At 45.6% G+C, this 27,739-nt stretch overlaps 3 protein-coding genes across 4 annotated transcripts in view; all 3 read left to right on the plus strand.

Moving 5' to 3' along the window:
* Positions 1-466: 466 nt before the first annotated feature.
* COMMD3 (COMM domain containing 3) lies at positions 467-3,693 on the plus strand (the record flags this gene model as incomplete). Its single annotated transcript, XM_080717084.1, has 8 exons — positions 467-605; positions 1,582-1,693; positions 1,798-1,861; positions 1,954-1,988; positions 2,332-2,392; positions 2,481-2,537; positions 2,632-2,691; positions 3,634-3,693. 8 exons carry the CDS (start codon positions 467-469, stop codon positions 3,691-3,693), a joined length of 588 nt encoding a protein of 195 aa, XP_080573210.1.
* A 4,531-nt stretch (positions 3,694-8,224) lies between these two features.
* BMI1 (BMI1 proto-oncogene, polycomb ring finger) lies at positions 8,225-11,524 on the plus strand (the record flags this gene model as incomplete). The annotated part of the gene is made up of 9 exons (XM_080717150.1): positions 8,225-8,336; positions 8,648-8,744; positions 9,407-9,462; positions 9,547-9,597; positions 10,003-10,111; positions 10,195-10,240; positions 10,579-10,677; positions 11,022-11,102; positions 11,195-11,524. The coding sequence occupies 9 exons, from the start codon at positions 8,225-8,227 to the stop codon at positions 11,522-11,524; spliced, it is 981 nt and encodes a 326-aa protein (XP_080573276.1).
* Positions 11,525-23,990: 12,466 nt separating this feature from the next.
* Positions 23,991-27,739, plus strand: part of SPAG6 (sperm associated antigen 6) — a gene marked incomplete at both ends in the record, with an annotated part of 56,676 nt that continues 52,927 nt past the window's right edge. For both annotated transcript variants that reach the window (XM_080717170.1, XM_080717171.1), the window contains 2 exons: positions 23,991-24,015; positions 24,086-24,181. In XM_080717170.1, coding sequence (XP_080573296.1) covers positions 23,991-24,015; positions 24,086-24,181 — 121 coding nt within the window. The remainder of the gene's footprint in view (positions 24,016-24,085; positions 24,182-27,739) is intronic.

Raw genomic sequence — 27,739 nt, forward strand, 5'->3', positions numbered from 1 at the left:
GGCATCCGAAAAAGAAGTCCCCGCGGGCGGAGACCCGGCCTGCCCGCCGCGCGTGCCCGAGCTGACCGTCGGGGTCCACTTCGGGGCCCCGGGGGCGAGCGCGGCCGGAGCTCCCGGGCCGCCTCGGGGACGCGGGGACGGCGGGCACGAGCAGGCGGCGGCCCCCAGCCGGCCGGTCTCGCCCGCTACCGGGCGGCGCTTCGGGGTTCAACTGGCGAGTCAAAGACAAAAAACAAAAAACATAAAAATAAAACCCGAAAGCCGGGGGCGCGCGGGGCCGGGCGGGCGGGAAGCCGGGAAGCCGCAGCCCGCAGCCCGCAGCGCGCGCCCCCGAGCGCGCGGCCGCCCGCCCGCGTGCGCGCCCCCGAGCGCCCGGCCCGCGCGGCCGCCCGCCCGCGCGCGCGTGCGCGCCGCGCCGTCAGCTGAGCGGTCACGTGGGGCGTGTCGAAGGTCACGCGCGCGCACCATGGAGCTGGCGGCGGCGGTGCAGAGCGGCTTCCAGGCGCTGGCCGACCCCCGCGCCTTCGGGCCCGGCGCCTTCGCGCGGCTGCTGCGGGCGGCCTTCCAGAGCCTGCGGGGCGCCGCGGCGGGCGAGGCGGCGCTGGGTAAGCTGGCGGCGGCGGCGCGGGCCGGGGAGAGGAGCCCGCCGCGGCCTCGGCGGGACGGACTGCGGCCTCGCCCGCGGCCGCGCTTTGTTCCGCGGCACCTGCGCTCCGCGGACGCCCGCCGCCTTTGTTCCCGCGAGGCCCGGCCCGTCCCCGGCCTGCGCGCCCCCGCGGCCCGGGCTCCCCGGCCTCCGCGCCCAGGCCGCGCCCGCCTCGCCCGCCGACAGCGGCCGGCCGCCCGGGCGCGCGAGCCTCGGCCCCGGCCCCGCCGCGGTCGGGCCGGCGATCGCGGAGGGCAGTGTCGGGGCGGGCCAGAGGCGTTTCTGAAGTCAGAGAGCCTCCAGATTGTTTTCATAAGTATAAGTATCCCAACAATTCAGGTTCTGGGGTTTTCCCTGTAGTTTCATGAACTAGACACTTGTACAAGAAGTATGAAAGTGGAAGTCCCTGAAGCGAAAATAGTAACCACCACCCGGGATAATCTCCAAGGGGGGGGGGGACTGTCAAAACCTGAGAATACTGATGAGATTTGGGATATTCTGTTTACACCCTGAACTCACCACTTCCCACCGCTCTGGATGTATGAACGACCATGGAGCCGGTCCCCCTGAAATTTTAGAGTGAAAGTGATCCTAAAACTTCACCATGTTTGCCTTGTGTTTTTCTTTGAATTTACTCCAGTGCCAGAATGACCACTTCCAGAGTTACTTTTCCTTGGGGCCATCGTGTTTCTTATAGATGGTAAAAACAGGCAAGATGAAAGAAAGTAATTGAAAACAGATCAACAGCAGAATTACTGACGCGTTCTCTTGACCGTTTTGCAGTTGACCTTGTAGCGCATTTACTAATCACGGACAATCCTCATACTTGAACTCTGTTATTCCTGTTAAAATCCCCATATTAAAGTACACTTTTGGGGAACATGACTGCAAAGAGTTTATTATCACAAACGTTACTGGCAGTTAATTTGTTTTAGATCACCCAGACTTGAAACATATTGACCCAGTGGTTTTAAAACACTGTCACGCGGCAGCAGCAACTTACATACTGGAGGCCACAAAGCACCGGGCTGACAAATCCACTCTCAGGTACAAGATTTACATAAATACTAATTACCTCAAATATTCTCTTTATGATTCCAATTCCAGTTTTTAAAAATGGAGACTAAACTTTAGCTTTTGGCCCCCTCTAGCACTTACCTAGAAGACTGTAAATTTGACCCAGAGCGAGTAGAACTGTTTTGCACGGAATACCAGGTCTCTTACTTTACATTTTTAAATTAACAATGACTACTTTTCTTCTACTCTGTTTACAAAGATGTGTTTTCTTTCCTTTTTCTCCTCCCCAGAAGAATAAGCATTCCCTAGAAATCCTACTGGGAAGGTAGGTTCTGTGGAAGGTGTCAAGCTGGGGGCACTTTGCACTTGCAGGTATGAATGGAGAGTGCTGGTGTGAAACCGAACAGGGCCCTGAGAGCTGGGGTCCTGACCCAAAGGAAGGGGGCCAAAGGGCAAGGCAAACCATTGAAGCTGCTAATCTTTTTAAAGATAAAAGTTTGAGATAATTTTAGAATGCTTTGACTCTTCAGAACTTGAAAATGAAGTTTAACACTGTTTTAAATTCAGAGTGGATTAAAATGGGGGTGAGGGGTGGGAGGTAGACACCATTCTTAGTAAAGATAGTTTTTCTGTAGATAGCATATTAAAGTTATCACTGTATCTCTTAGTATAGGCAGATCTCTTCCTCATATAACTGATGTTTCTTGGCGCTTGGAGTATCAGATAAAGGTAAAGTTTAACAAACTGCTCTCTACAGGGATCTAGGGAACTTTTTAGAAAATCGAGTTAAAGACTGATGTGTTGTGTTGTGTTTTAGACCAATCAGCTTCATAAGATGTACAGACCTGCATATTTAGTGACCTTAAATGTAGAGGTATGTATAGATAATTCCTTTCTAAAACTGAAATGTGTGGTGAAATTTTAAAATTTCCTTGATTTAAATAAATAGGTTTTTTTTTCTTCCCTAGAACACAGATTCTCCATCCTACCCAGAGATTAGTTTTAGTTGCAACATGGAACAATTACAGGTACAGTATTAGGATCTCTGAAAATGCCTTTTTTATAGATATTTGGGAATTAACCTATGAAAACTTCAAAAGAAAACTATTCTAACTGCCTGCCAGAAGATATAAGGCCAGTTAAGGGTGTGATGGGATGGAGGCTTCAAAAGCAATATTTTAAACATAGACTTTACTTCTGAATTTAGGATGTTACAGGTGACTCATATTTACTGTTCTCTCCAATTAAAATAAACTTATGAAAGCGTAGTGTTCAGTGTAAACTCCTTCAGTTCATGGTGAATTTGGTCCAGTAAGGTAGAGCAGACTTAGGAGCAAGGCTTTGAAAATGTCTTCTTTGCTTTCAGAAGTCGAGTCAAACTTTGAGAATTTCATTTTTAAGCAGCGATTTTAAATGACTTTATAAAAGGGGTGTATGTATAACATGTAAGCACTGTCTCTGTTGCCAATACAAGACTGGGGAGATTGAACAGTACATTCATTGATGGAGAATCCAACGAACTTACGACTTACCACTTTAAAAAATGAAGATGAGTCCTGGGGATTTAGAGGAATTGAATTTCTCAGAGGCATCTTCTGCGGACATTTCATTGCAACTGTTAAACTTTCAGAGAATGTGTCTGTAGGATAACGTCATTTAGATAACTTGAGACATTTAATTTAGAGATAACTTGCGTGTTAAGAGGATTCCGTTAGAAATCATGTTTCAATCCAAGGGCAGATAGCCGGTTTGAAAATGAGGTATTTGGGGGAAAATAGCACCATACTGTATGCATGTATTTTGGGGGAAGTTCAACCGATACCGATTTGTCAGAGGTTAGAACCCTAGTGAATTTAACGTCGTTTCGAAAGTGTTCTCCCGACTTGTAACTTGCATCGCTCACGGACTCAGAACTCACGGACTCGTCCAATGCTTTATCCTTCAAATGTGGCATTGTATACATCTTTTAGGATTTGGTGGGGAAACTTAAAGATGCCTCGAAGAGCCTGGAAAGAGCAACTCAGTCGTAACTGGGGTTTAGCGCCCCGCGGAGCCCCAGGAGAGCCGCGAGTCGCCGCCCTCAGCGTCCGCCGGCCGGCCGCCGCTGCGGAGGGAAGCGCCCGCGGACCCGCGCGCGCTGTCAGCCTGTACGACGTGGCCTCGGCCCAATAAAGAGCGTTCCGAGCGTGCCTGGTGTCGCGGGCCCGTTACCTGCGGGCGGGCGCGGGCCCGACGCCCCTGCCCGGGCCGCCTCCGGGAGCGGCCACGTGACGGCGGGCGGGCCCGAGCCATTTTGGAGCCGGTGTCAGTTTCCAGCGCCGGCGCCTCCCTCGCCCCTCCCGGCCGGCGGAGGACGCCGCGCGGCGGCGAGACAATGGGGCCGCGGGCGCGGGCGCGGCGGGGCGGCGCGGGCTGACGGCGGGCGGCGGGCGGCGGGCCGGCTCCTCGCGGCCGCGCTCGGCGCGCGGTGACAGCGGCCCGCTCCAAGATGGCCGCTTGGCTCGCGTTCATTTTCTGCTGAGCGGCTTCCAACTTTCATTGTCCTCTCCGCCCGCCTCGCTCGCTCGCTCGCTCGCGCCGGCCGCTCTTTCCGGGTACGTGGGCCGGGGGCGCGGGCGGCGGGCGGGCGGCGGGCGGCGCTGACAGACGGCGGGGCGCGGGCGGGCGGAGGGACGGACGGACGGAGGGAGGGCGGAGGGACGGAGGGAGGGCGCGCCGCCGCCGCACATGGCCGCCGCCCCGGCGCCCTTTGTTGGAGGGAGGCTCGCGGCGGCGGCGGCGGCGGGTCAAGTGGCTCCGCGCGCCCCCAGGAAGGGCCGCGGGCGGCCGCGCCGGCAACTTAAGTTGAGGGACACTTGTGTGGAGTGGACGGCCGGTAAGATGGCGGGGCCCGCGCCGCGCCGCGCCGCGCTCGGGGGGAACGTGAAGCGCCCGCCGCCCCGCCCGCCCGCCCGCCGCGCCCGCCCGCGGCCAGACGTCAGCCGGCCCGGGGCCGGGGAGCCCGGGAGGGGGCTCGGGAAGTCGGCGGTGGGCGCCGTCGCCGGGCTGACAGCGACCGCGCGGGACCCCGCCCGGAGATTTACAGTCGATAATTGGGAGCGAACAGGGAGAGGGACTTTGATCATTCCCAATTGCAATAAAAGGATTTAGTGGGCTTAGTGGTCACGGTTCAATATTTGAAAGAGAATCGTGTATTAACCCCTTCCCTTAAAGTAGGCAGAATTCCGGGCATATCTACCCACATGCAAATCACGTCGGTGGCGAGGAGAGCAGCCTCTCTGGGAATGTTAGCCCCCAAGTTTCGGACACGCATTAGAAGCGACACTACAGACTTGGTCCTGGAGGATGTCAATTGTTGACCATACAATGTATGAGACTTATTTGAAATCCGATAGTGACATTTGGGGTTGAAGTTGACTAGTGAGAAATTTCTCAAAGGTCGATTTTTATGAGCAAAATTATAAGTTTTTTTTTTATCCTTCAGTCCGTTTTCATGTATTTTCCCCAAAGTGCATGCAGAGATAGTTGACATAACTTATCTAGGCAAATTATACCTCTAGTAACACAGTATCTTTGAAGCTATATAAGAAACACTTTGTATTCCCGTGTAGATGGACAAGCTTCTGTAAGAAAATTTAAGCATTTAATTGTATTTGATTAATCCTATAATACTCTACTGCCGAGCTCTAAGTGTCCAGATAGCAAAATTCTCCCCAAGAGTCACATTTACCATAGCTTTACCCATACTTATATCTCATTGTGAACCCCAAGTGGGGTTATGGAGTTCATTTGCATTTCTTAGATGGCAGTAGTCAAGCTGATTGTTAACATAAGAATTTGCTTTTGTTTTCCTTCATTTTGGCATTTCTGATGAAGGGTGGGCCTCCGACTAAAAACTGACAGACTCAACTGAGTATTTTATAGCGGCAGGTTTTAACGATTGAGTATTTCTCCTGTGTACATTTGGTGCCTTTTGACTAGCTCAGAGACGGTTGCTTTGTTGGGACCTAGATGATCTTTCTTTCTGAGGATCAAGAGATTGTGTCTGAAACCTTACCAAGCCTGTCAAGCATTTTGGAAGTCTTCATTAGTTTGTTAGCACTTGCCAATAGGATGAAAGATAAGGAACTGATTTTTATGTAAGCAACAAAGTGGTATTTATTAGCATCATAAATGGTAATAAAATTGTGGCTAGATTCTTCTGAACTGAGGTAGGAGAGTTGTGTGAATTAAGACCGAAGATGAATTTGAAAGGGATTTGATCAAGTATATTTGACTTAAATGTCAAAGCCAGCCAATATATTGCCTTCCACTGAGGAGGTTTGGCTGTTCCCTGGGATAATATTTGTGTGGTGTTGGGTTTTATGTGAGGTAGAGAAGAAATAAAGGAAGCTGTTTTTATGGGAGCCCTTTCCAGAGCTCCGGGGTCCCTGGTGTTAGTGGGAAAGGCTTGCACAGGCTAACAGACTGTATCACCTTGCTAACTGTCTTTCTAGAGTAGATCCTGGTGCTTTCACAAGGAGAGATTTCCTTGGGCACCAATGTCTTTAATCATCAAGTCCAGTTGGATTTAAGTATCCCTGCTCTTTAGGACGTGGCTCCATCCACAACTCTTCTGTGGCTCCATTTAGGTTTCTGTTAACATAGGTTGACAGTATTCTTCTAAACAAGCAATCCAAAACAACTTTGGAGTCACACACTAAGCTTTTCTGGTCGAGGTCACTGGTTGCCACTGCAGTCACTTTCATAAGAGAAGCTTGCTTTTGCTTTTGGCCATTTTTCAGTACTCAGTCCTTTTAATCTGAGCCACTGATGTATGTTGATTGGTATTTCCGAACTCTTTGACATTAAAATTCCCTAAGAATTAAAACGTCAGAGGCATTTTACTGCGAGCTTCACAAGTTCCTAGATAGATTCCCATTCAAGGCACCTTTGAGAATGTACTTCAGTCAGGTCTAGAAGCTTAGTCAGGTTCTGAAATGAATGAAATGGGGGTGGTAGTTAGAATTGTGAGTTTTCAGCGGGTACTACACGACATAATTGACTTCCCTGGTTGTCCTCCTGTGTGTTGTTGCTGAAAGTTCCCTACCGTGACTTTTCTATGATATATAGTATCAGCTGGGAATAGCATTTCATCGTGTGGGGGTTTCTATAGAAGTTAGGCTGAAAAAATGGCATTTGTTTCTTTCTCCTCTCATTACTCCGGGTTGACAAGGTGTTGATTTAGCCTTGGGAAGGGGCCAGTCACTTGGCTCTTTACATATTGTCACTATCCTACCGATTAAAGGAGTTTTTCTTGCCTCCAGCATAGTTTGTTCAAATAAAGCGCTGAGCTTTGCTCCCTCCTCTTCCTTTGTAAAACAGATTTCAGTTTTCAGCCCTTTGAAAACGTTGTATGGCTCATCTAATCTACAGGAGAATGTCTTATTAGAGAAGGAAGCTTTAAAGAGGCTGGGTTCAATACACATCTCTGCAACTTGAGCCTCCACGCTTTGGGGCTAAGTGCACAGTTGGCAATTCTTACAAGATCCCTTCTTGAATTTTTTGACCTAGCAATTGCTAACTGGACAGACCAAAAGAGTCAGGATCTGAAACCAGCGTTTCTCACCAGCTAACGTGGACAGGGGCCCCCAGGAGTGTCCGCAGGGCCCAGCGTGCGCTTTGCATATTGTGTGGCAGGAGTCCAGGGTGCCCTAAGCTGCCTGCCGGTGGCGAGGCGAGGCGGAGCGGATCGCGGCTGTCTTCGGTCGCGGCCTCGTGGGCGCCCGCCCCGCCCCCGCTGGCGGCGCCCCTCCCCCTCCTCTCCCTCCCCCACCCGCCCGAGGCCGAGGCCAGCGCCCCGCAGCACCCGCGAGGCTCGGGGCTCCCCCGGGCGGGCTCCGCACCGAGTAGCAGCGGTGGCCGGATGCCAAGTGTAAGTGTAAGTTGCTATGGAAACCCCGACGGAGGCGAGTTCCGAATCCGGAACGAGTCGAGCCCCGGGCGCCGCCGGATCCGCCCCTCGGCCCCGGCCGGGCTCAGCCAGGCTCAGGCCCCAGCCGAGGCCCGCTGGAGGTGCGTCTCCGGCGTCGGCACCCAGCTCCGGAAATTCCAGGGATGCAGATAGAGCAGAATTTGTTTTCCCTTTGTTTCGCTTAAAAACCTGCCAGGCTCCGGGCTTGAACATCTAAAACAGAATCCCGGGATTTTCGACCGGAAGATTCTGGAGGAAGCTTTACAATAAATTGAGAAACCTGGAACGAGTCCTAGTGGTTGGTAAATATCTTCGGAGACTGTAGAGTCGGTAGTAGCCTTGGGGCTGCTGGCTGGAGGACAAATGGAAGAAAGAGACTGCTCCCGGCTCCCACCCCTGACCATCCTTTTCACCTTTACAGTGGAATCGACTCAGATCTGATTAGTAAATTCATTCTGTGGGTCGGTCCATTTGTACCGGGCTAAAAGAGTTTTATGAACTCTACGTTTCAGAGCGCACAATTACCTGGTCGTAAGAGATGATCTTGATGCTCTTTCTTTGAATTATGGCCAACATGTCTTGTCTTACAGGATCTATATCAAGCAGAAATGCATCGAACAACCAGAATCAAGATCACTGAGCTGAATCCCCACCTGATGTGTGTGCTTTGTGGAGGGTACTTCATTGATGCCACCACCATCATAGAATGTCTACATTCCTGTGAGTACACGGCTTTAGCCCTCCCTCTTTTGTGTCACATTTATTTCACAGTTCATCCTAAACCACGAGCAGTTCCCACAATCCTTAGGAATATTGGGACAAAGTGGTGGGAGTCATTTTCTTCTCTTCCCATTAGTGACCTTTTGTTACTGTTTCATTACAAGTATGCATTGTGTGTTATCAGGGTACCGATTCCGTTTTCTTGGAAATTCCTTTGGTATTAACTGTCTTGCTTCTACTAATTATTTTTCTGACACTAATTATCCTGTCATTTCTAAACTTACAAAACCTTTACATGTTCCTATTTCTAGTCTGTAAAACCTGTATTGTGCGTTACTTGGAGACCAGCAAATATTGTCCTATCTGTGATGTCCAAGTTCACAAAACCAGACCACTACTGAATATAAGGTAGGAAAATGTTTAAATTCCTTGTTTATGCTTGTTATTGGAGTTGCATAATTTACAGACAGGGAAGGAAGGCATGTCGTGTTTTTACAGGAAATTTATTCTTGAATCCCCACCTAATGTGTGTACTTTGTGGAGAGAAACCATTTAATTTTTCCTGAAGAATTCATTCCTTTAATGGTGACCAAGTTTAGACAAAGTTCATTATTTCAGTGCTTTTAAGACTTTTTTCTAATTGCCCTTTAAAAACCGAGTTAGTTCTCCTTGTATTGCTTTATTGACTTCATGATAGAAGAGACTGAATTTTTTAAAGTGTTTCCATATTCTCTTTGTTTTCTATTTGTATTAGCAAATTTAGTACCTTACAAGGCATACTTCTCTTGACTCAGTGTTTATTAGTGAATATAAAATGAAATGTTTCTGTTTATTTAAGAGTATTACTGTACAAGGAACTTTCCCCTAATTTTTCATATTCATGCAGTTACAGACAGCATCATAATGAAGTAAACTATTATACCACAAAAAAACAAAAACTATAAAAATATAGGAACAATTTTAGTTTTTGCCATATTAGTTGGTGGTTCACTTTTTTTCTTTTTTGAACTTGGTTGTTTATTTCTGGGCCTGAAGGCTAGTAACAGTCAACTTTTCTATTTTTTTTTCAGGTCAGATAAGACACTTCAAGATATCGTCTACAAATTGGTTCCAGGGCTTTTCAAAAGTAAGTAACTTGCTTACATAAATTTAAAACTATTATACGTTTGTTTTACCTGCTATGCCAATTGTTCTTATCTTTCTCTTTCAGATGAAATGAAGAGAAGGAGGGATTTTTATGCAGCTCATCCTTCAGCTGATGGTAAACTGGGGGAGTGGAGGAAGACATTTTATTTGGGGGGGAACTTACCTAGTAACTAAATTTTATTAAAATTGAGCTTACTTAGCTGGGCCTGGTGGCGCACGCTTGTAATCTCAGCATTCAGGAGGCTGAGACAGGAGGATCCCTGTTCTGAGGACAGCCTCAGCTATTACTTAGTGAGGCCCTTTGCCAACTCAGTAAGACCCTGTTTCAAAATAAAGAATAAAAAATAGGGCTGGTTGTGTAGCTCAGAGGTAGAATGCCCCTGGGTTCCATCTCCAGTACCAAAAAAAAAAAAATTTTTTTTTGAGCTTACTCTAATGTAATCCTTCCTTTCTAATGTATATAAAATATTTTATTAGTTAAATGCTTATTTTTTAATTGAATTTCAAAATGTCTTTATAGCTGCCAATGGCTCTAATGAAGATAGAGGAGAAGTTGCAGATGAAGATAAGAGAATTATAACTGATGATGAGATAATAAGCTTATCTATTGAATTCTTTGACCAGAACAGGTAAATTTTCTAGGAATTTTATTTCATGCTCATGTGTTTATTAGATACATTTTTTTTTCACTAGTGACTTTTCTATTTCTTAGATTGGACCGGAAAATAAACAAAGATAAAGAGAAATCTAAGGAGGAGGTATGGTCCATATTAAAATGTAGCTTGCCCTCTAGAATAGTCTGGGGTCAGATTTTTCTCTTAATTAGAAGAAAATGGCTAAGTTGGATGTTAAAATGGCCATGTTAGGAAATTTAATAATTAGAATTTACATCTGTTGCTATTCTTAATTATTTAACATACTTAAAAGTTTCTTATATTAGGAATTCATTCATTTGTTATAATGGTAAATTCAAAGTAGTTATTTGAGAGTTTAGCTGCATCCATTGTTAGTACCTTTTGTCATACTTGGGTAATTGAATGGAAAGGTAGCTGAAAGTTAGGAATTGATAAAATTATTTTTGTAAATCTGCTCGTAGGTGAATGATAAAAGGTATTTACGATGCCCAGCAGCAATGACTGTGATGCACTTAAGAAAGTTTCTCAGAAGTAAAATGGATATACCCAACACTTTCCAGGTACCTACTTGATAGCTTTTGTGCATTTTATGTAGGTTTCTAAAAATTTAATTATTTTTTCTCTTTGGATTCTGAACCCAAAAAAGCAGTAGAAATTCAAATTCGTCGCTTAAGTTAAAGATACCACTTAAAATATATTGGATAATTGTCTTTTATACTGTAAAAACAATTCTCTTAATAATTTCTCAAATGCTGTCATCCCTCATTTAGAGTTTCAGTGAGTCTTTGCTTAAATGTAGGAAATTTTTCTTAAAGCACTGTTGAATTTTATTTTGATGACAACAACGTAGATCTACCTGTGTTCTTTGGTTACTTATTACAATAATTGAAATATGTTTCTATAGATTGATGTCATGTATGAAGAGGAACCTTTAAAGGATTATTATACACTAATGGACATTGCTTACATTTATACCTGGAGAAGGGTAAGTAGCATTATTTACACTTAGATTGTGGTGGGTAAATGCATGTAAAGAGTTAAGAGTGATTTTTTTCTTTCCCCTTTTGAACTTTATAGAATGGTCCACTTCCTTTGAAATATAGAGTTCGGCCTACTTGTAAAAGAATGAAGATCAGTCACCAGAGAGATGGACTGACAAATGCTGGGGAACTGGAAAGTGACTCTGGGAGCGACAAGGCCAACAGCCCAGCAGGAGGTCTCCCCTCCACCTCTTCTTGTTTGCCGAGCCCCAGTACTCCAGTGCAGTCTCCTCACCCACAGTTTCCTCACATCTCCAGTACTATGAATGGAACCAGCAACAGCCCCAGCGGTAACCACCAATCTTCCTTTGCCAATAGACCTCGAAAATCATCAGTAAATGGGTCGTCAGCAACTTCATCTGGTTGATTCCTGAGACTTAAGGAAAACAGTTTTAAATCCCTGATTTATATAGCTATCTTCATGCCATTACAGCTTTCTAGATGCTAATACATGTGACTGTCGTCCAGTTTGCTTTCTTTTGTAGTGACATTAAAATTTGGCTATAAAAGATGGACTAGGTGTGAAACTCATGGACGTTAATTGAAAAGAAAGATTGTTCCTATCAAGAATTGAATTCTGGGAAGGCAGGCAAGATCCCCCCCCCACCCCACCCCCCTATTAGGAAAGATGTGAGATGGTTTTCTGTAACCATTGTTTGGATTTGGAAATATTCTGCAGTGGATAGAAGCATTGGGCCATAGTTTGTTAATCTCAACTAACCGCCTACATTACATTCTCCTTGATTGTTCTTGTTATTATGCTGTTTTGTGAACCTGTAGAAAACAAGTGCTTTTTATCTTGAAATTCAACAAATGGAAAGAATAAGCATAGAATAATGCATTCTATGTAGCCATGTCACTGTGAATAACAATTTCTTGCATATTTAGCCATTTTGATTCCTGTTGATTTTTACTTCTCTGTTGCTACACAAAACCGATCAAAGGAAAGTAAACTTCAGTTTTACAATCTGTATGCCTAAAAGCGGGTACTACCCTTTATTTTACTGACTTGTTTAAATGATTCGCTTTTGTAAGAATCAGATGGCATTATGCTTGTTGTACAATGCCATATTGGTATATGACATAACAGGAAACAGTATTGTATGATATATTTATAAATACTATAAAGAAAATATTGTGTTTCATGCATTCAGAAATGGTTGTTAAAATTCTCCTAACTGGTTCGACCTTTGTAGATCCCCATACCCTATTTGTTGCGCCTTGCTTACCAGCACAGAACATTTTTAATTTGGATATTTAATTCTAAATTGTTCTATTGGGAGCCTTTGCCAAATCATAATACTGAATTTTCTCCAATAATATGTTTGCTTTTAAAATTGATTGTTACAGCAAAGAAAAACTTTAAGGAACATGAAATAGTGTCCTTATTTTCTACTGGTTATGATGGAATTAATGTTTTTAAAATGCATATTTATCACTGTAATTCTAAAACAAGTTTTTTAATAAACCAGCTAATTGCTGGAAGAAGGCATTTTTTTTAAAAGTTACTTTAATATGTGATTTCAAATTTAAAGAGTTGCTTTAACAGATAACAATGGAATATGCCTTCCCTGCAATGGCTAGAAATAGAAGCTCAATTTATAAGTTTCTGTAGGTATTTTTCAAGTAGAGCAAGAGTGTTAAGTTTAAGATATGAATAACTCCAACACTTTTCAGTTTCTGTTTTACTTTGGTCGAACTCAGTATGTGCTCATCACCCATCAGTTATTTTGTGAGGGTGTTTATTCTATATGAATATTGTTTCATGTTTGTATGGAAAATTGTAGCTAAACATTTCATTGTCCTCAGTCTGCAAAAGAAGCACAATTCTTGCTTTGTCTTGCTTATAGTCATTAAATCATTACTTTTACATATATTGCTGTTATTTCTGCTTTCTTTAAAGATTCAGTAAATGATGTTTTATGAAGCCACAAAATACATATATTTTTATTTTGACCTAAATTTGTACAGTCCCATTGTAAGTGTTGTTTCTAATTATAGATGTAAAATGAAATTTCATTTGTAATTGGGAAAAATTCAATAAAATGGATATTCATTTAGAAAATAGCTAAGATCTTTAATAAAAATTTGATATGAAAAGCACAATGTGCAGAAGTTTTGGAAATCCTGTAGTGGACTACAACAGATGAAAGGGAAAGAGAATAAATACTGTCTTACAGTGATGTTGCTAAAAAGTACATGCTTTGTTGTATACTGCTTGAGAGCCCATTGAAAGATGTATCTGTTTATTTACTATCCAATCTTTGAAGTAAAAGTTACCAATGTTTGCCAACTTGGGTGAATTTAAGTCATTTTTTTAGGCTTTCCTGAACTTTCTCCTGATGTTATCTAGGACAAAGAAAAGTTAATGAAAGTTTTCTGTGGTATTTTTACTTTGGATGATCATGTGTGTAATGAATGAAAAAAATATTTTTCAAAACCTTAAAAACTCTAAATGCTAGTGGGCTGTCATTTGCACAAATCGAAGTTGTGACATAAACACAGAACTCAAAAGACATCTCAGCCTTTACGATGGACTTATTTTAAAATAAGTGATGAGCATTTCTTACAGCACTATTTAGCCATACTTGAAAACATTTTCCTTTATTTTATTTGGAAGTGGATTTTTACCTCAATTGAAAATTGCCTGTTTAAAAGGATATTTCAGTTAAAACTTATCTTTTAATAAAACAAGGAGACAGATTATCATGGCTTACATTCCTCAATAGCCAGCCATAACAGTTCTGACAAGATTTTAAAAACTCAACTAAAGATCCACTTTAAAAATCTTAATCTCACGAAAATCCCCATCGAAGCTCTGGATAACAAATTGGTCAAAGCAGAGTCCATGAAAGTTTGTCTTTTGCTTCTAACAGTATTCTAGGGTCCTAAACAAAGTTAGTGCTAACAAAATACTCCAAAGAAAATGCCTAAAGTGAGTTCATACATCTTTAGCTTAAATGCAAAAAGAAAAGGCCAGTTGCTATTGTGTAAACAGTGGTCTATCTTGCTTTTACACATGCATTCCACTTTACAAGTACTCTTTGCTTTTTAAATTGCCGGCCGTTAATTGCACTAAGTTGGGGGGGAAAAAGTTGTCCTTCAGTTGACTGAACCCATCAGCCACTTTGCTTCGTTTCCATATCCTTATGTTCTCTGGAGGTAAAATACAAAAGGGAGCGTAAACTGGTAGGACCTTTCCTTCATCCTTTCCTCTCCCCAGTTTTTGGGCTGCAGTTCATGTGTGAAGTTTTTCATTACACTCATTGTGTAGGCCTAACAAGATTAAGTTTTGTTAATGAAATCTTTATAGGAACTTAAATACCCCTCGTGAGATGCTACTTGCATTGACCAGCAAAAAATAAGACATTTGTTCTTTTTAAATAACTTATGATAATCTTTGGAGGGAATGGGATTTTAGTAACAACTTGCACCTGGAACCCAGTCCTGTCTCCTAGAATCTTGGGGTGAATGACATGTTAATTTTTCATTTCTCTTTATATTTTAAAAGCTCAATAAATTTATGATTTTCTTCCCACTGCACCAGGAATGAGAAATTCTGAATTAGTTTAGTACCTACGTGAAAGAGGCTCTACTGTAATCTTGAAACACGGTTGTTCCCCCTATATAGTCTTCCTTGCATTTTATCCAAAACAAAAAGCTCTTGATCAAATTGCACTAGAAATGACTTCTATCACGCTAAGTCTGTGCATCTTCTAAGAGAATATTAATTAAACGCTTTTCAAAAACCTTCTATTCCTTTCAGACATGCTGTGCCAAGAGCACAGAACCCATCTCTAACATAAAGCTCTTGGGTTAGATATGTATTTCACTTGATGTTTCAAGTACAAAATGAACACTACAATAGGTGATTACTTCTAAATTCCTTAAAAAAAAAAAAAAAAAACCCTAAACTGGATCGCAGGTTCTATACAAGGAGGACAAGGTATCACACACGTTCTATCTAGCCTTCCAGTAAATCAGACCTGGGCAACAGTGCCCGCTGAAGACCTTGCGTCAGGTCGGATCTCCCTGCAAATCTCTAGATCGCCCAGGTTTGATTATGAAAGTCTCTAAAAATGTTTACCCAGTCGAGTGTTTCCTGTTTCCGCAGTTAATTTTTTTTAACTTTTTTTCTTCTTTTGGTTCTTAAAACGGATTTCCTTTATTCGCACCAGTTTCTTCTTCTTAGTGTCCAATATCTGGAAGTCTCCTATGAAGAACTTCACCATCCAGTCCGCCTTCAAGCCGACAACACCAGACGTCATTGATCACTGGGAAGGAAGGCTACTCTGGGATCCTTGGGAATTTTCTGAAGACGTTCAAGTGGAGAATTCATCCTGAAATCGTTCAGCCCTCTAAACAGTGAGCACTCAATTAAAAATTCCAGTAAATCAATTACTCTCTTCTGACTCTTGCCCTAAAAATACCCTTCCAGAGATCATCAGAAGTAACTTATGAAAACAGCGAGTGGTGTTGCTTCAGAATCGCCTGTGCGTCGGTTAAGATGTCCCTCTGGCGGACCGCTGGGTCCTCAGAGGCCCGAACTCGGCGGCGGACGCGACCTGAAGGTCTCGGCGGACCCCGGGCTCTCGGCCGCCGCCCCGGCCCGGGGAGGGGGCGCGGACCCCGGACGGCCGGCGGGGCCGAGCGGCCGCGGGCGCGCGTGTGCGCGGCGGGCGGGCCTTCCAGCGGGCGGCGTCCCCCCGCAGCGCCGCTCCCGGGCCGGGCCGCGGCGGGCGGGGACGCGGGAGGCCATCTTGCGCGTGCGCCGCTCGCTCCCGCCCGCCCGCCCGCACGCGGCGTCGCGGCCCGCCGAGGTTGAACGCGGGGCGGCCGGGCCTCGCGTCGACGGCCTCGCGGCGCTCGGGCGGAGGGGAGGCCGCGGGGAGGCGGGCGGCCGGCGAGACGGGCGGGGGGGCCGCGCGCTCCCGCCGCCCCGCGCGCTCCCGCCGCCCCGCGCGCTCCCGCCGCCCCGCGCGCTCCCGCCGCCCCGCGCGCTCCCGCCGCCCCGCGCGCTCCCGCCCCCCGCGCGCCCCGCCGCCCCGCGCGCTCCCGCCGCCCCGCGCGCTCCCGCCGCCCCGCGCGCTCCCGCCCCCCGCGCGCCCCGCCGCCCCGCGCGCTCCCGCCGCCCCCCGCGCGCCCCGCGGGGCTGGTTGCCCGTGGCAACCGCGCGCCCGCCCGCCCGCGCCGCCCGGCCGGGCTCCCTCGCCGTCGAGCCCTCGGCGCCGGCGCGGCTCCTCAGTCAGACGGTCGGCCTGGCGCGCGCGGGCGGCGCTCTGCCCCGGCCTCGGGCGCGAACCCACCGGGACCCCCTGGCCTGGTGCTGGAAGGACGCCATCGGCCTTAGCCCGTAGGGGTCGGTCGGCCTTTTCTGTGGCTCTGGGGCACACTGCTTTCACCTTTCTTTTTCACAGAACCCTTACTAGTGTTTTAAACAGGCTTTACTGAAAACAACTCCTCAAAGTATCCCAAGTCTTTTCTTTATTAGGATAATGTGCATCGCTAAAATTTTCCACTCTTAATCATTGTCCCTGCGCTAAATACCCATTAAGTTAGCTGTGATTTTTTTTTTCCAGAGATTGAAAGTTCATGTAAAATCACAGATGTGCTGAGATTTCTAAGTTTAAAGCTCCTTGAGGACAAGCACCTGTCTCATTTACCTTTTTATGCTCTGCAGTCCTTTGACTACAACTCACATGTTTGTCGGATTCCCAGAAGATCCCAGAAGTCTCCACAACCCATAGCAGAAAAAAAAAAAAAAAGCAAGACGCTTTGGTAATAACTACCACAAAGCTTGGATATGTTTAATGAATCCAATGAAAAGCCAAACTTTTTTCAAGCTCCTGCCATTAATCAGATCTCATTCATGCATATTTTAATCTCATTGTATTTCAAACGTGGTACACTAAAAGAATGTCTGACAGATGTTTCTAAGATTCCGAAGATAAATTCTACATAACAACTTGTAACTTTGCTGATCTCTCACCAAAAATGTCTTAAAAATTGGGTAAAGACCCATTCATGAGGTGAGATTTTAACGTGGCTGTCATAGAGCACTGAATGGCATTACTCTGGCTCAAGGGGATGCCCAAGGGGCTAGTACTAGACGTTGCGAATCTAAGACAGTGCAACTTGAAATGTTCTATTTAAATTGAGCTTTAACATGCATTGCAAATAGTTCCTATTTCTTAATCATAAATGATGGTAAGCTCACTTCACAACGCCCCCTAAAATGACTCTTAGGTATGTTACAAAGGGATTCACCTTGAAGTTTCACAAAAAGTCAAGTTCATTAAACAATGTACTTTAAAGAAGAAAGTTAACACTACTTGGTTCCTACAGGCAAATAACAACCTGTAGCTTGCCCAACCACTCCCACATGACCTTAAAAATGAGAAAGCAAGGCTTTAGTGAGAAGTTCCTTTCTATGGTCTTTCAAGAAAGAAAAGCTCCAACTTGCTTTGGACCGAGTTAAAGAGATTATCTTTCTTTTTCATTAGGACCGTGTCTTTCAATGTATTGAAGATGAGATCAAAGTACACTCATATTCATGTGAATTATCGCTATTGACTTGAATAATGATGGATTCCATTGTTTTATTTAAACTAAAACCAGGAACTGCTGCTTTTGAGGCTACACTCCTGAGGCTGTAGAATTTCTTCTATGAGGACTCAAAAAAAAAAAAAAACCAAGCAATTAGGGTTGACAACCAAGTCATTTCTATAACGTACTTCTGCACAGAGGACTTTCTTATTGGAATTCGTTACGTTTCTATAGAGCTTTACCACTCAGTTTTTGACTCCTTTCCAACCTCCTTAACACAACTCCTAGGTTCAGCAAGCACACTCTCAAAGTACTTAGGAATTAATCGTAGTGGGAAGATACGGTGATGTTTAGAAAGCGTTTAGCTGTTCACAGATCAGACAAATGAATGTTATCAGTAATTAGCTCATGAGAGTGTTTTTGCTTTGAACATGATTCATTACAGTGTGTTTTCTAGTGTAACTGAAGAACTCAGTCAGAGTGAGCTTGGGAAAATGTGTTTACCAGCTGTTTCTTTCTAAATATGCCTCATGACAATTTTGTTAAAATATTTTCACTTGAGTTTTCTTCAGACTCTCCCATCAGTTTCTAAAGAGAAAAAGAGACTACCAGATTCAGTGGAGCCCACTTTTACTAAAGGATCATGGTGCTCACATAACTAGCTCACTAAAATGCTTAGCACTTTGGAGAACATTTTTTAGGCGATTCATTACAATAGAGCAAGCTTAGCACAGAATAGTTTAAGAAACTCTTAATACAGACTTAGGAAAGTGTTTTCATGAACTGTAACATACACATTACACTTAACCCTTCTTAACTAATAGGGAGTCTCCCGTGCAACACAAGTCTTTCGTACTATCATGGTCTGCAATGGGCTTTGGGAATATCCTCTCTCCCAAAGCCAACTGATACCAGTTACTTGGTATCTCTCTTAAACGTTTTACAGCATTATACAGAAAGATCACATTTTTAAAAGCTCACCATTTTTCTATCTAATTTGACTTCAAGACGTCTCTGTTTTCACTTTATCCATGATATGTTCTTAATGTTGCCAGGAGTTTAGCAGTAAGTTGTTTCTTTTTGGAATCTGACCATAAAATACTGACATTATTTGTATAGTCGACTGTTTGTGAACTTCCAAGGGGCTATCCTTGACTCACAAAGTGATAGGCAATTGTGTCTTATTTCACCAGGGAGAGAACAATAATAATTTTAAAAAAGCATTTCTTTAGCCAGGGTGGCGGCACGCACCTGTACTCCCGGGATTTGGGAGCATGAGGCAGGAGGATCGCAGGTTCCAGGGCAGTCTCAGCAACTTAGCAAGCCTTTGCTTCAATATAGAAAATAAAAAGGTCTGGAGGTGTAACTCAGGTAGAAGCTGCTGGGTTCAATCAGTACCAAAAAAAAAAAAAACCTTTAAAATAATTTATTTCTTTAAGATTAAATCTGTCTTGCCAATGGGAAAGGCTACTACTCTCTTCATGTAGTTGGCTTTTGTTTTATAGTGTCCATTTGATGACCTTTATTCTCTCTAAAACCTAAGTAGGGTGTGACGTTGGAGGAGGAGGTAAATGAAGGTAATTCAGCATTAGCAACTTTCAGACGTTGCCTCTGAAACACGAGGGGGAACCCACCAAGCCAAGGTGCAAACTGCGGTGCCAGCATCTCCGTGGGAGAACGAGGTGCGGGCTACCCCGTCCTCGGACTTGGCCGGGGCGGCGAGCTCGCCCTCCTGACCGTCCGAGCCGGGCAGCGGATCTGCTGCCAGAAACTGGAATCCTTCTCCGTACTTTTGCAGTCACTTCCAAAAGTCAGGGGATGTACCCAGTTATCCTCCAGCGTAATTGTTGCACAAGACACTTGGGCCTGAGACGTGATACAGCGAAATGACCGCAGCTTTTTAAGAGGGTTTTTTTTTGGGGGGGGGGGATCTCGCGCATGCGCAGTGAGGTGCAGCTGTTCTCCCCTCGGGGCGCCGGGCGGGGGGCTGCCGGCCGGGGGCTGCGGGCGCAGGTCTCGCCTACCCCGCTCTCCCAGCCGCGGCCCCGGGCTGTCGGGGCTGCGCGGGCCCTGGGCGGGGGGCGCCGGGGGTCCTGGGCCTCCCCACTCCCCGCTCCCCACCTCCAACGGAGCCCAGCCCCGCTCACCTCCGACGCCCTGCTTCCTAGGGGCTCCGACGCTTGGATGCTGTGCTAAAATAAAAGCAAGAAAAAGCAAAAGTTGGGAGAGGAGCCTAAGCTCTCCAGGACAAGTCCAACACTTTGGGGGGGGGGCTGGGGGAGGGCGTGTGCAGGGCGGACGGCGCCCGTCAACGCGGGGCTCGCGACGCTTCCCATGGGGTGATGCTGCCTTTGGTACATTTTTTAAGCCTTTATAAAGGAGGTATTCACTCACGCACTAAGCAGCAACATTTTTTATGCGTGTATATGTTATTGCCTCGGCAAATATACTGGATTTGGCTTTTATATCAAAAGCGTCACTTAAAAAAATACCAATCACTTTGTGTTATATGGTGCCTTCTTTTTTGGAAGCGAGATCCTTCTTGTGTGGACTCTCCCTAATCGCGGTGTTCTTTGGGAGTGGAAAAAGAGGGGTCTAATCTCTGCACCCACTAAATTACTGGGGAGGAAGCCACCCCAAGCACAGGTGCACTTAAAAACTCCGGGGCCAGCCAGATCATTCTATCGGCCTCCTCACTAAAAAGAAACACAGGGCTCTACAGCTTGAATGACAGCATAGGCTTCAGCAAGCGTGAGACGTCAGGGGTAACACACACACCAAGCGTGCACAGAAACTTTAATCTGCCCCGGGAGGTACGCGTGCAAATCTCTTCTGTCCTACTGACAATCTGATGGTACAACTGACTGGTCTGCACAGACCCGAAGGGACAAGGTCCGGCATTACTTCCTCCAAAGAAGGGAAAGTGACATTCAAGATAGTCACGTTTCCATCATTACAGATAATACATATCTATTATCTTGGTGATGGAGCTTGTAGTGCCTTCATTTTTAATTAAAGTATGTAAGGATGGAGTTATTTGAGTAATTTTAGAGTTCGTGTTGGCAAAATGATCATTGTATTCTTTTAAGTTGAGTAATTGCATGCAGTTCCCAGTGGGATGGCTTTGAAGATGCTGACAGGATGTTTGAATTCTTTTTGAGAATGTTCCATGTGCAGATAAAACTCAGCCGATTAAAAAAACAAGATGGACCTCATTATTTAAATGTTTTAGGTGTTTTCACCTCTTCACCTGAGCCTCTCATCTTTGCACTCAAAGCACTTACAGCAATTTTACAGTCCTTAAAAACGGTGGCAGCTTGTCCAAGTAATACAGGCTCCAGTGTGTACTGCGGAATGAGTTCGTCTCTATCTCTTACTAGACGCCATGCCCTAGAAGATAGGCACTCTCTCATTACTTAAGTGTCTGACACATATACAGTATCTAGTGTGTTCAGTTTGATGGAAGAAAATACATATGTACGCATACACACATACATACATACACATACACACTCCATGCACCTCCACACCAGCTTTTAAAATGTGAAGGTTATTATCTAATTAACATATATAATGCTTTAACTTTTAAAATTCATCTAGAAGCTTAAAATGCATGTATGTTAAAATTACCAAAGCTCCTTTTAGGTATATGCAGCATGTATTCCTTTGGTAATTCTGGATTCTTAAAGGAGTTGTAAAAAAAAAAGAGAGAGAATTTTTAAGATTGGCTTTTTACTGTTGTTTTCTTTCAGTTTCATTTTTATAAATAAGGAATTACGTGAAAGATGATTTTGAAGTTATATGTTATAATTAGCCTTTTCAAAAGGAGTTAAAAGCTTCCAAACAAACTTTTCATGCAAACACATTTGCAAGTTGTCCAGATAATGTTCTTAAAGCTGGTACTTTAAGAACAGTGATCTTAATAACACTGAAGTATCTCTGAATAGTTTTGAAAACTGAAGTGTATCTGAATGGTTTTCTTTTTCATTGTTTAAGTGTTAAAGGTGTGTGTGTGTGTGTGTGTGTGTGTGTGTGTGTGTGTGTTCGTGGAGCATTCATTTAACTTTGCAAGACAGAGTTATTTTGTTTTAAGGTTAGTACATTGAAAAATGGGTCAGAAATAGAAATTGATTTTCTTGACAATCTGCTTGCCATATTTAATATTTAAATTACTAAGAATTTTATTTGCATGTATATTATGATTATTCTGTTTAATTTCTCCATTTAATTTTAAAGATTTTTGAGCCGGGCGTGGTGGCGCACACTTGTAATCCCAGCGCTTGGGAGGCTGAGACAAGAGGATCACACAGGTTCGAAGCCAGCCTCAGCTAGTTAGTGAGGCTCTCAGCAACTTAGTGAGACCCTGTTTCCAAATAAAGTATAAAATAGGTCTGGGAGTGTAGCCTGGAGGTAGTAAAAACCCCTGGGTTCCACTCTCAGTACTGCAAAAAAAAAAAAAAAAAAAAAGATTTTTGAAAAAAGAAAGCTAGAATAAAGGGCAAAGCTCTAACTTTAATATGTTCAATTTCAGATATGAAGTAGTCACCCAATATTGTGTTTTATCAGGAATAATACAATTTAACTGATGAGCATTGTTAATGACACTCAGACTCTATAATTTAAAATAATTTACATACCATGTGAACCAATTTGTCAAACTTCGTAGCATCTCATAAGCAGACTATGTTAACAGGTTTCGTTTTTTTCACTATTGAGCTCTTAACAGTTTTAAGAAACTGTTAAAATAGAAAATACATAGTAAACTAGAAATGGCAGGTGTAGTATTTATAGTATTTTAGCAGCTTGAATTGTTTGTTTAAAGACTGAACCAAAATATGGAAACTTTTAATTTTAAGGGGATTTTTATTTTCATAATGCAACAAGGAACTGAAAATAAAATCACGACAGTTTATTTGCAGTTCTAATTATTTATTCAGTGTTCTCCCCACAAATGTCTAAATAGGAGCACACAAGAAAGAACTTCTATTTAAAGTTTAGTTTACGGGATCTGTTTCCTTGGGAAAGTGTAGAGATTACTGTGAAAGTTAGAGCTAAGTGAAGGTATTGCAATATTGTCTTCTGGACGGCAAAAGCAAAAGCTGTATGCCTTCTCTGGGGTATCAGGGACCCGAATGACACCCGTCTTCCTTTTTCTGGTCGCTGGTCTATTCCCCCACTGTCTGGGGACTCCGCAAAATATCAGGACGTCATCAAAGCCCTGCAGGGTGAGATCTGAAAGATGATTGTATTCGCTAGTATTTAGTATGAGAGCCAGCTAAACTTGCCGCTCCCTTGCACTGAGGGATGTCAAGGAGTCGCTGGTGGCACTACCGGCAGCCGTGGCCATCTGCTTACTTGACACCTGGTGAAACTGTAGTTTCTGAGGGAGAAATATTTAAAGTTGACACCTGTCACTGAAACGTGGCGTTCAAAGGCAAGCTAGAAGCCGGTGGTAGACTAAGTATTGCATTTAAATTTTGTTCAAAGAAACTGGATGAGGAGTTCCAGTTAGTTATTAAAGCAGGGAAGTCTGGCTGTCCAGGTAAAGAGTCACTCTTTCCTTTGGACATGTCACTCAGCAACAAACATTAAAAGCCAGGAAGCAGCAAAATTGGTAGCAATTAGGAGAAAGCCACAGAACACAGCACGTGTATCACATCATTTCCACCTCTGCTTTCCCCATGGAGTCTCAGGAGTGCTTATCAATGGTTTCAATACAGTGTGATTAAATGTACGAGCACGGTGTTGGGACTCTCCAGGACTCTCGGGTCAGAAGAGCCAGCTAGATCAAAACGGGGCTGAGAAGGAAAAGAGACTTTTGGGTGTTGCATTGAAAATGACGTATTTATCAGCCGGGCGTGGTGGCGCACGCTTGTAATCCAGTCCTTGGGAGGCTGAGACAGGAGGATCGCAGGTTCGCAGCCAGCCTCAGCTCCTTAGTGAGCCCCTCTGCAACTTAGACCTGGGGGGTGTAGCTCGGAGGTGGAGGGTTCACACCCAGTACAGCAAAAAAAAGAAAAAAAAAAGAAAGAAAAAAGGGAAATCCTGTATTTCCCCAGCGGGACCGGCCCCCCCACCGCGGGTCGGGTGGTCGCGAGCGCGGCGAGCCCCGCGCCCCAGCTCCTCCGCACCCGGCCGGGCCCCGTGACGTCACGCCGCCCTGACGTCACGCCGCCCGCGCGCCCCGCCCTGACGTCACCCGCGAGACGGCGCGTTCCGGTTCCGGCCGGTTGCCCGGGCGACGCGGGTACACAGAGCAACGGCTGGGTCGGGCGGGCGGAGGCGCCATGAGTCAGAGGCAAGTGTTGCAAGGTAGGCCGGGCCGGGGGCGGGGGGCCGCGACGCGCGGGCCGGGCGCCCCCACCCACGCCGTCTCCCGCAGTGTTCGAGCAGTACCAGAAGGCGCGCACCCAGTTCGTGCAGATGGTGGCGGAGCTGGCGACCCGACCCCAAAACATCGAGACGCTGCAGAACGCGGGTGAGCCCCCCCGCCCCGGCCGCGCCGCCCCAGGACCCCCCAGGGCCCCCCACAGCCTCGGCCGCCCCAGGACCCCCTAGGGCCCCCCACAGCCCCGGCCGCCCCAGGACCCCCTAGGGCCCCCCACAGCCCCGGCCGCCCCAGGACCCCCCCCCCGCCCCGGTCGCGCCGCCCCAGGACCCCCTAGGGCCCCCCACAGCCCCGGCCGCCCCAGGACCCCCTAGGGCCCCCCACAGCCCCGGCCGCCCCAGGACCCCCCCCCCCACCCCGGTCGCGCCGCCCCAAGGCCCCCCAGGGCCCCCGCCCCTGCCTCGGCCGCGCCGCCCCAGGAACCCCCAGGGCCCCCAACCCCGGCCGCGCCGCCCCAGGGCCCCCCACCCCGGCCGCGCAGCCCCAGGCCCCCCCCAGGTCCCCCCCCACCCCCCGGCCGCGCCGCCCCAGGGCGCCCCCGCCCCCCCGGCCGCACCGCCCCAGGGCCCCCCCGGCCCCCCCCGCCCCCCCCCGGCCGCGCCGCCCCAGGGCCTCCCCCCCCCCGGCCGCGCCGCCCCAGGGCCCCCCAGTTCCCCCCCCCAGCCCCCCCCCCCCGGCCGCCCCGAGCCTGCGGAGCATTCAGGCCCCGGGAGGTCCTGGGGTGCGGCCGGGGGGGCGTTCCCGGGGGGGCTCGGCCTGGGCCCCTGGCCGTCCTCAGCCGCGGGCCAGTCGCCAGGCGGGATCAAGGCCGCGGAGTGGCCGGAGTCGCCGAGCGTGGGGGGGGGCGCCGCCCTGATCGCAGCCGTTTGACCCGGGCGCCCCCGGTCTCCCGGCTTCGATCACCCAACTCCTCGCCGCCGAGAACCCCGGCTGCGACGTGCGGTGCTTCTCTTCTCAGCGAAGTAAGAATGGCGTGCGCGAACGGAGATTTGACGTGGGGAAGTCCGCGCGGTTCTCTCCGTCCCCGGTCCGAGTGAGCCCCAGCCCGAGACGGTAGACGAAGGCCGGGCGGGGGGCGCTCCCGTCGGCGTCGTCTCGCCCCATCCCTCCCTTTTCCTTTCTCCCCTCTTCCACCCCCTACATTTCTTTTTGAAGATAATTCCATCACGGTTTGATGGGCCAGGGAGCAATTTATCACGACTCTAACAAATCTTTAAAACTAGCTTAAGTTAATACATTGTTAAAAACAAATTGAGAGCCTATTGACAGAGCGACAGTGTTTAAAAAGTCTACTCTGGGTTTCTTTGAGGGGATTACTACTGTACCGACGTGGCAATTTATTTTGTCCCTGGAATTTTGGGTGTTTTCATTGGGAGGGTGTATTTAGAGAAAGTGTATTTTTAATATTTTTAAAACCTGATTTCTTATTTTGTCATAATTGCAAAACCAGAATGCAACTGTAAGGAGTGGCGTGGAGAGGTTCCCCTGTTCCTTTTATTTAGTTTCCCCCAAACGTTCACATGTTTTGAAACTAGAATCACAGCAGGATGCTGATCCCGCTAAAAATTCATTGATTTTATTCAGGCGTCCTGTCCTCAGTTGTCCTTGCTCTGTGTGTGTGTGTGTGTGTGTGTGTGTGTGTGTGTGTGTGTGTATGTACTTCATTCTGTACAGTTTTGTGCTGTGTGTACCTACCAGCACCATGGTCAACATAGTCAAGCTACAGAACATTTTCATGGTTGCCAGGATCCCCGTGTTGTCCTGGTATAACCACACCAGCTTCCTGCTGTTCCTAACTTGGGCGACCACTAATCGAATCTTCATTTCCAAAATGTTGTCATTTCAAAATTAGTAACCTTTTGTCCGGTGGTGGCTTCATAAAGATTAGTTTTCTTTATTCTCTGTTTCTGCACATGTGCTCATGCTCCTCACAGTACCCAGAACAATCCTTTGCAGGTGGCGTTTCATACACACAAACCGGTCTAAACTTATTAGGGCATTTTACACTTTAGAAGCAAAGTGACTTTTTAAGTTTTTTTCTTTCTGTCCTACTCAATGCCCTTGGTGAATGGACACTTACTACTTAAAAAGATTTACTTTTTGCACAATATGTTTGTACAGGCAAACGAAAACTTTATTTTTTAAATTGGGATCTTAATGCCGTTTTAGATATTTAACCCTGAAATGTGAGATTTACGTGCTTAAGATGTAGAGTACTACCTTTTAGTATTGTAGTGTGTGGTTACCTCTTTCCATAAGAGCACAGTGTATATTATGGATTTTCTTTTTCTTTTCTTCCCTTCTTTTTCGAGTTAGGGTCTTGATTATGTTGCCCAGAGTGGCCTTGAGTTCCTGAGCTCAAGTGATCCCCTTGCCTCAGCCTCCCAAGCAGGTGGGGCTCCATGCCTGAACCACTGCACCTGATTTATATTCTGGGATCTAATCCACATTGGCAGGCCAAATGATCCCCAAAGCCTAAGTATGATGTCAACCAGATTTAACATCCACACGATGGCCTGGCTGATGAGGAGATGGAATATATAATAATAGGCCAGTGTTTTGAAATGATGTGTCTTTCAGTCTTATCTTGAAGGCCGACTAAGATTTTTTCTTTTCCTGAGAAATTTATTTTTATAATGTTTCATGTTATACAGATCAATTTTAAACATTCCTTTAGCCACTTTATTTTTTTTCATTCTCATTTTTATTTATTTAATTTTTTTGGTACTGGGGCTTGAACCCAGAGGCATTTTACCTCTCCAGACCAATTTTATTTCTTATTTGGAAACTGGTCTCAGTAGGTTGCTGAGAGCCTTTTAAAATTGCTGAGGCTGGCTTTGATCCTGCAGTCCTCCTGTGTCAGCCTCCCGAGTGCTGGGAGTACAAGCATTTGCCACCTAGCCTGGCTGGCGATTTAAATAGAGATGGATGTGAATATACCAATGTATTTATTATTTTAATTAATCTATAAGCTTTATGAAAATTTATCTTCTTAATAACCAACAAATGTAGCCGATAACATGGTCTGTTCTTTCAAAATAAAATCACCATAGATTTAAAACTGTCTTCGAGTGAGCCACAGTATCTGTGTATTGACGATATATTGCAGGTTAAGCTTTTTTTTTTGGTCCAGGCAGGTGAATTCATTTTGGAAGTGTAAGATACTAGTGATTTTCACTCCTGACTTTGACATATTGTCTTCATATCTGGGAAGACTTAGTTTTTTTTTCTTTTCCTAATATACTGTTTCAGTAAACATGTATTGTGGACTTAGGATAATGTCAAAAACATTTTTCATGTAGGTATCACGATCAAACTAATTCTTTTCCTAAGAATTTTGAATTATTGTATGTGAAAAAAATACTAATGGTGAATATTATCACTGCAATGTTATAGCATTTTACCTCTTTAATATTTCTGTGTTTTTGACATGCCAATGAGAGAATTTGTCTTACTTAACATGTCAGAAGTCATTACTGAAGCAAAGTGTTGCAAGTTTTCTTCCACGTATTTGGAAAATAATGTTTGACTTCTAATCAAAATTGTTATTTCAGAGAACTAGGTATAAAGTATCTATACCTTTTATTTTTTTCCTCATTGAACTTTTATTCCTTTTAAATAAAAAAACACCTATGAAAACATTAAAAA

The sequence above is a fragment of the Muscardinus avellanarius genome, assembly GCF_963383645.1.
Source record: "Muscardinus avellanarius genome assembly, chromosome: 20".
In the NCBI taxonomy this organism is placed as follows: domain Eukaryota; kingdom Metazoa; phylum Chordata; class Mammalia; order Rodentia; family Gliridae; genus Muscardinus; species Muscardinus avellanarius.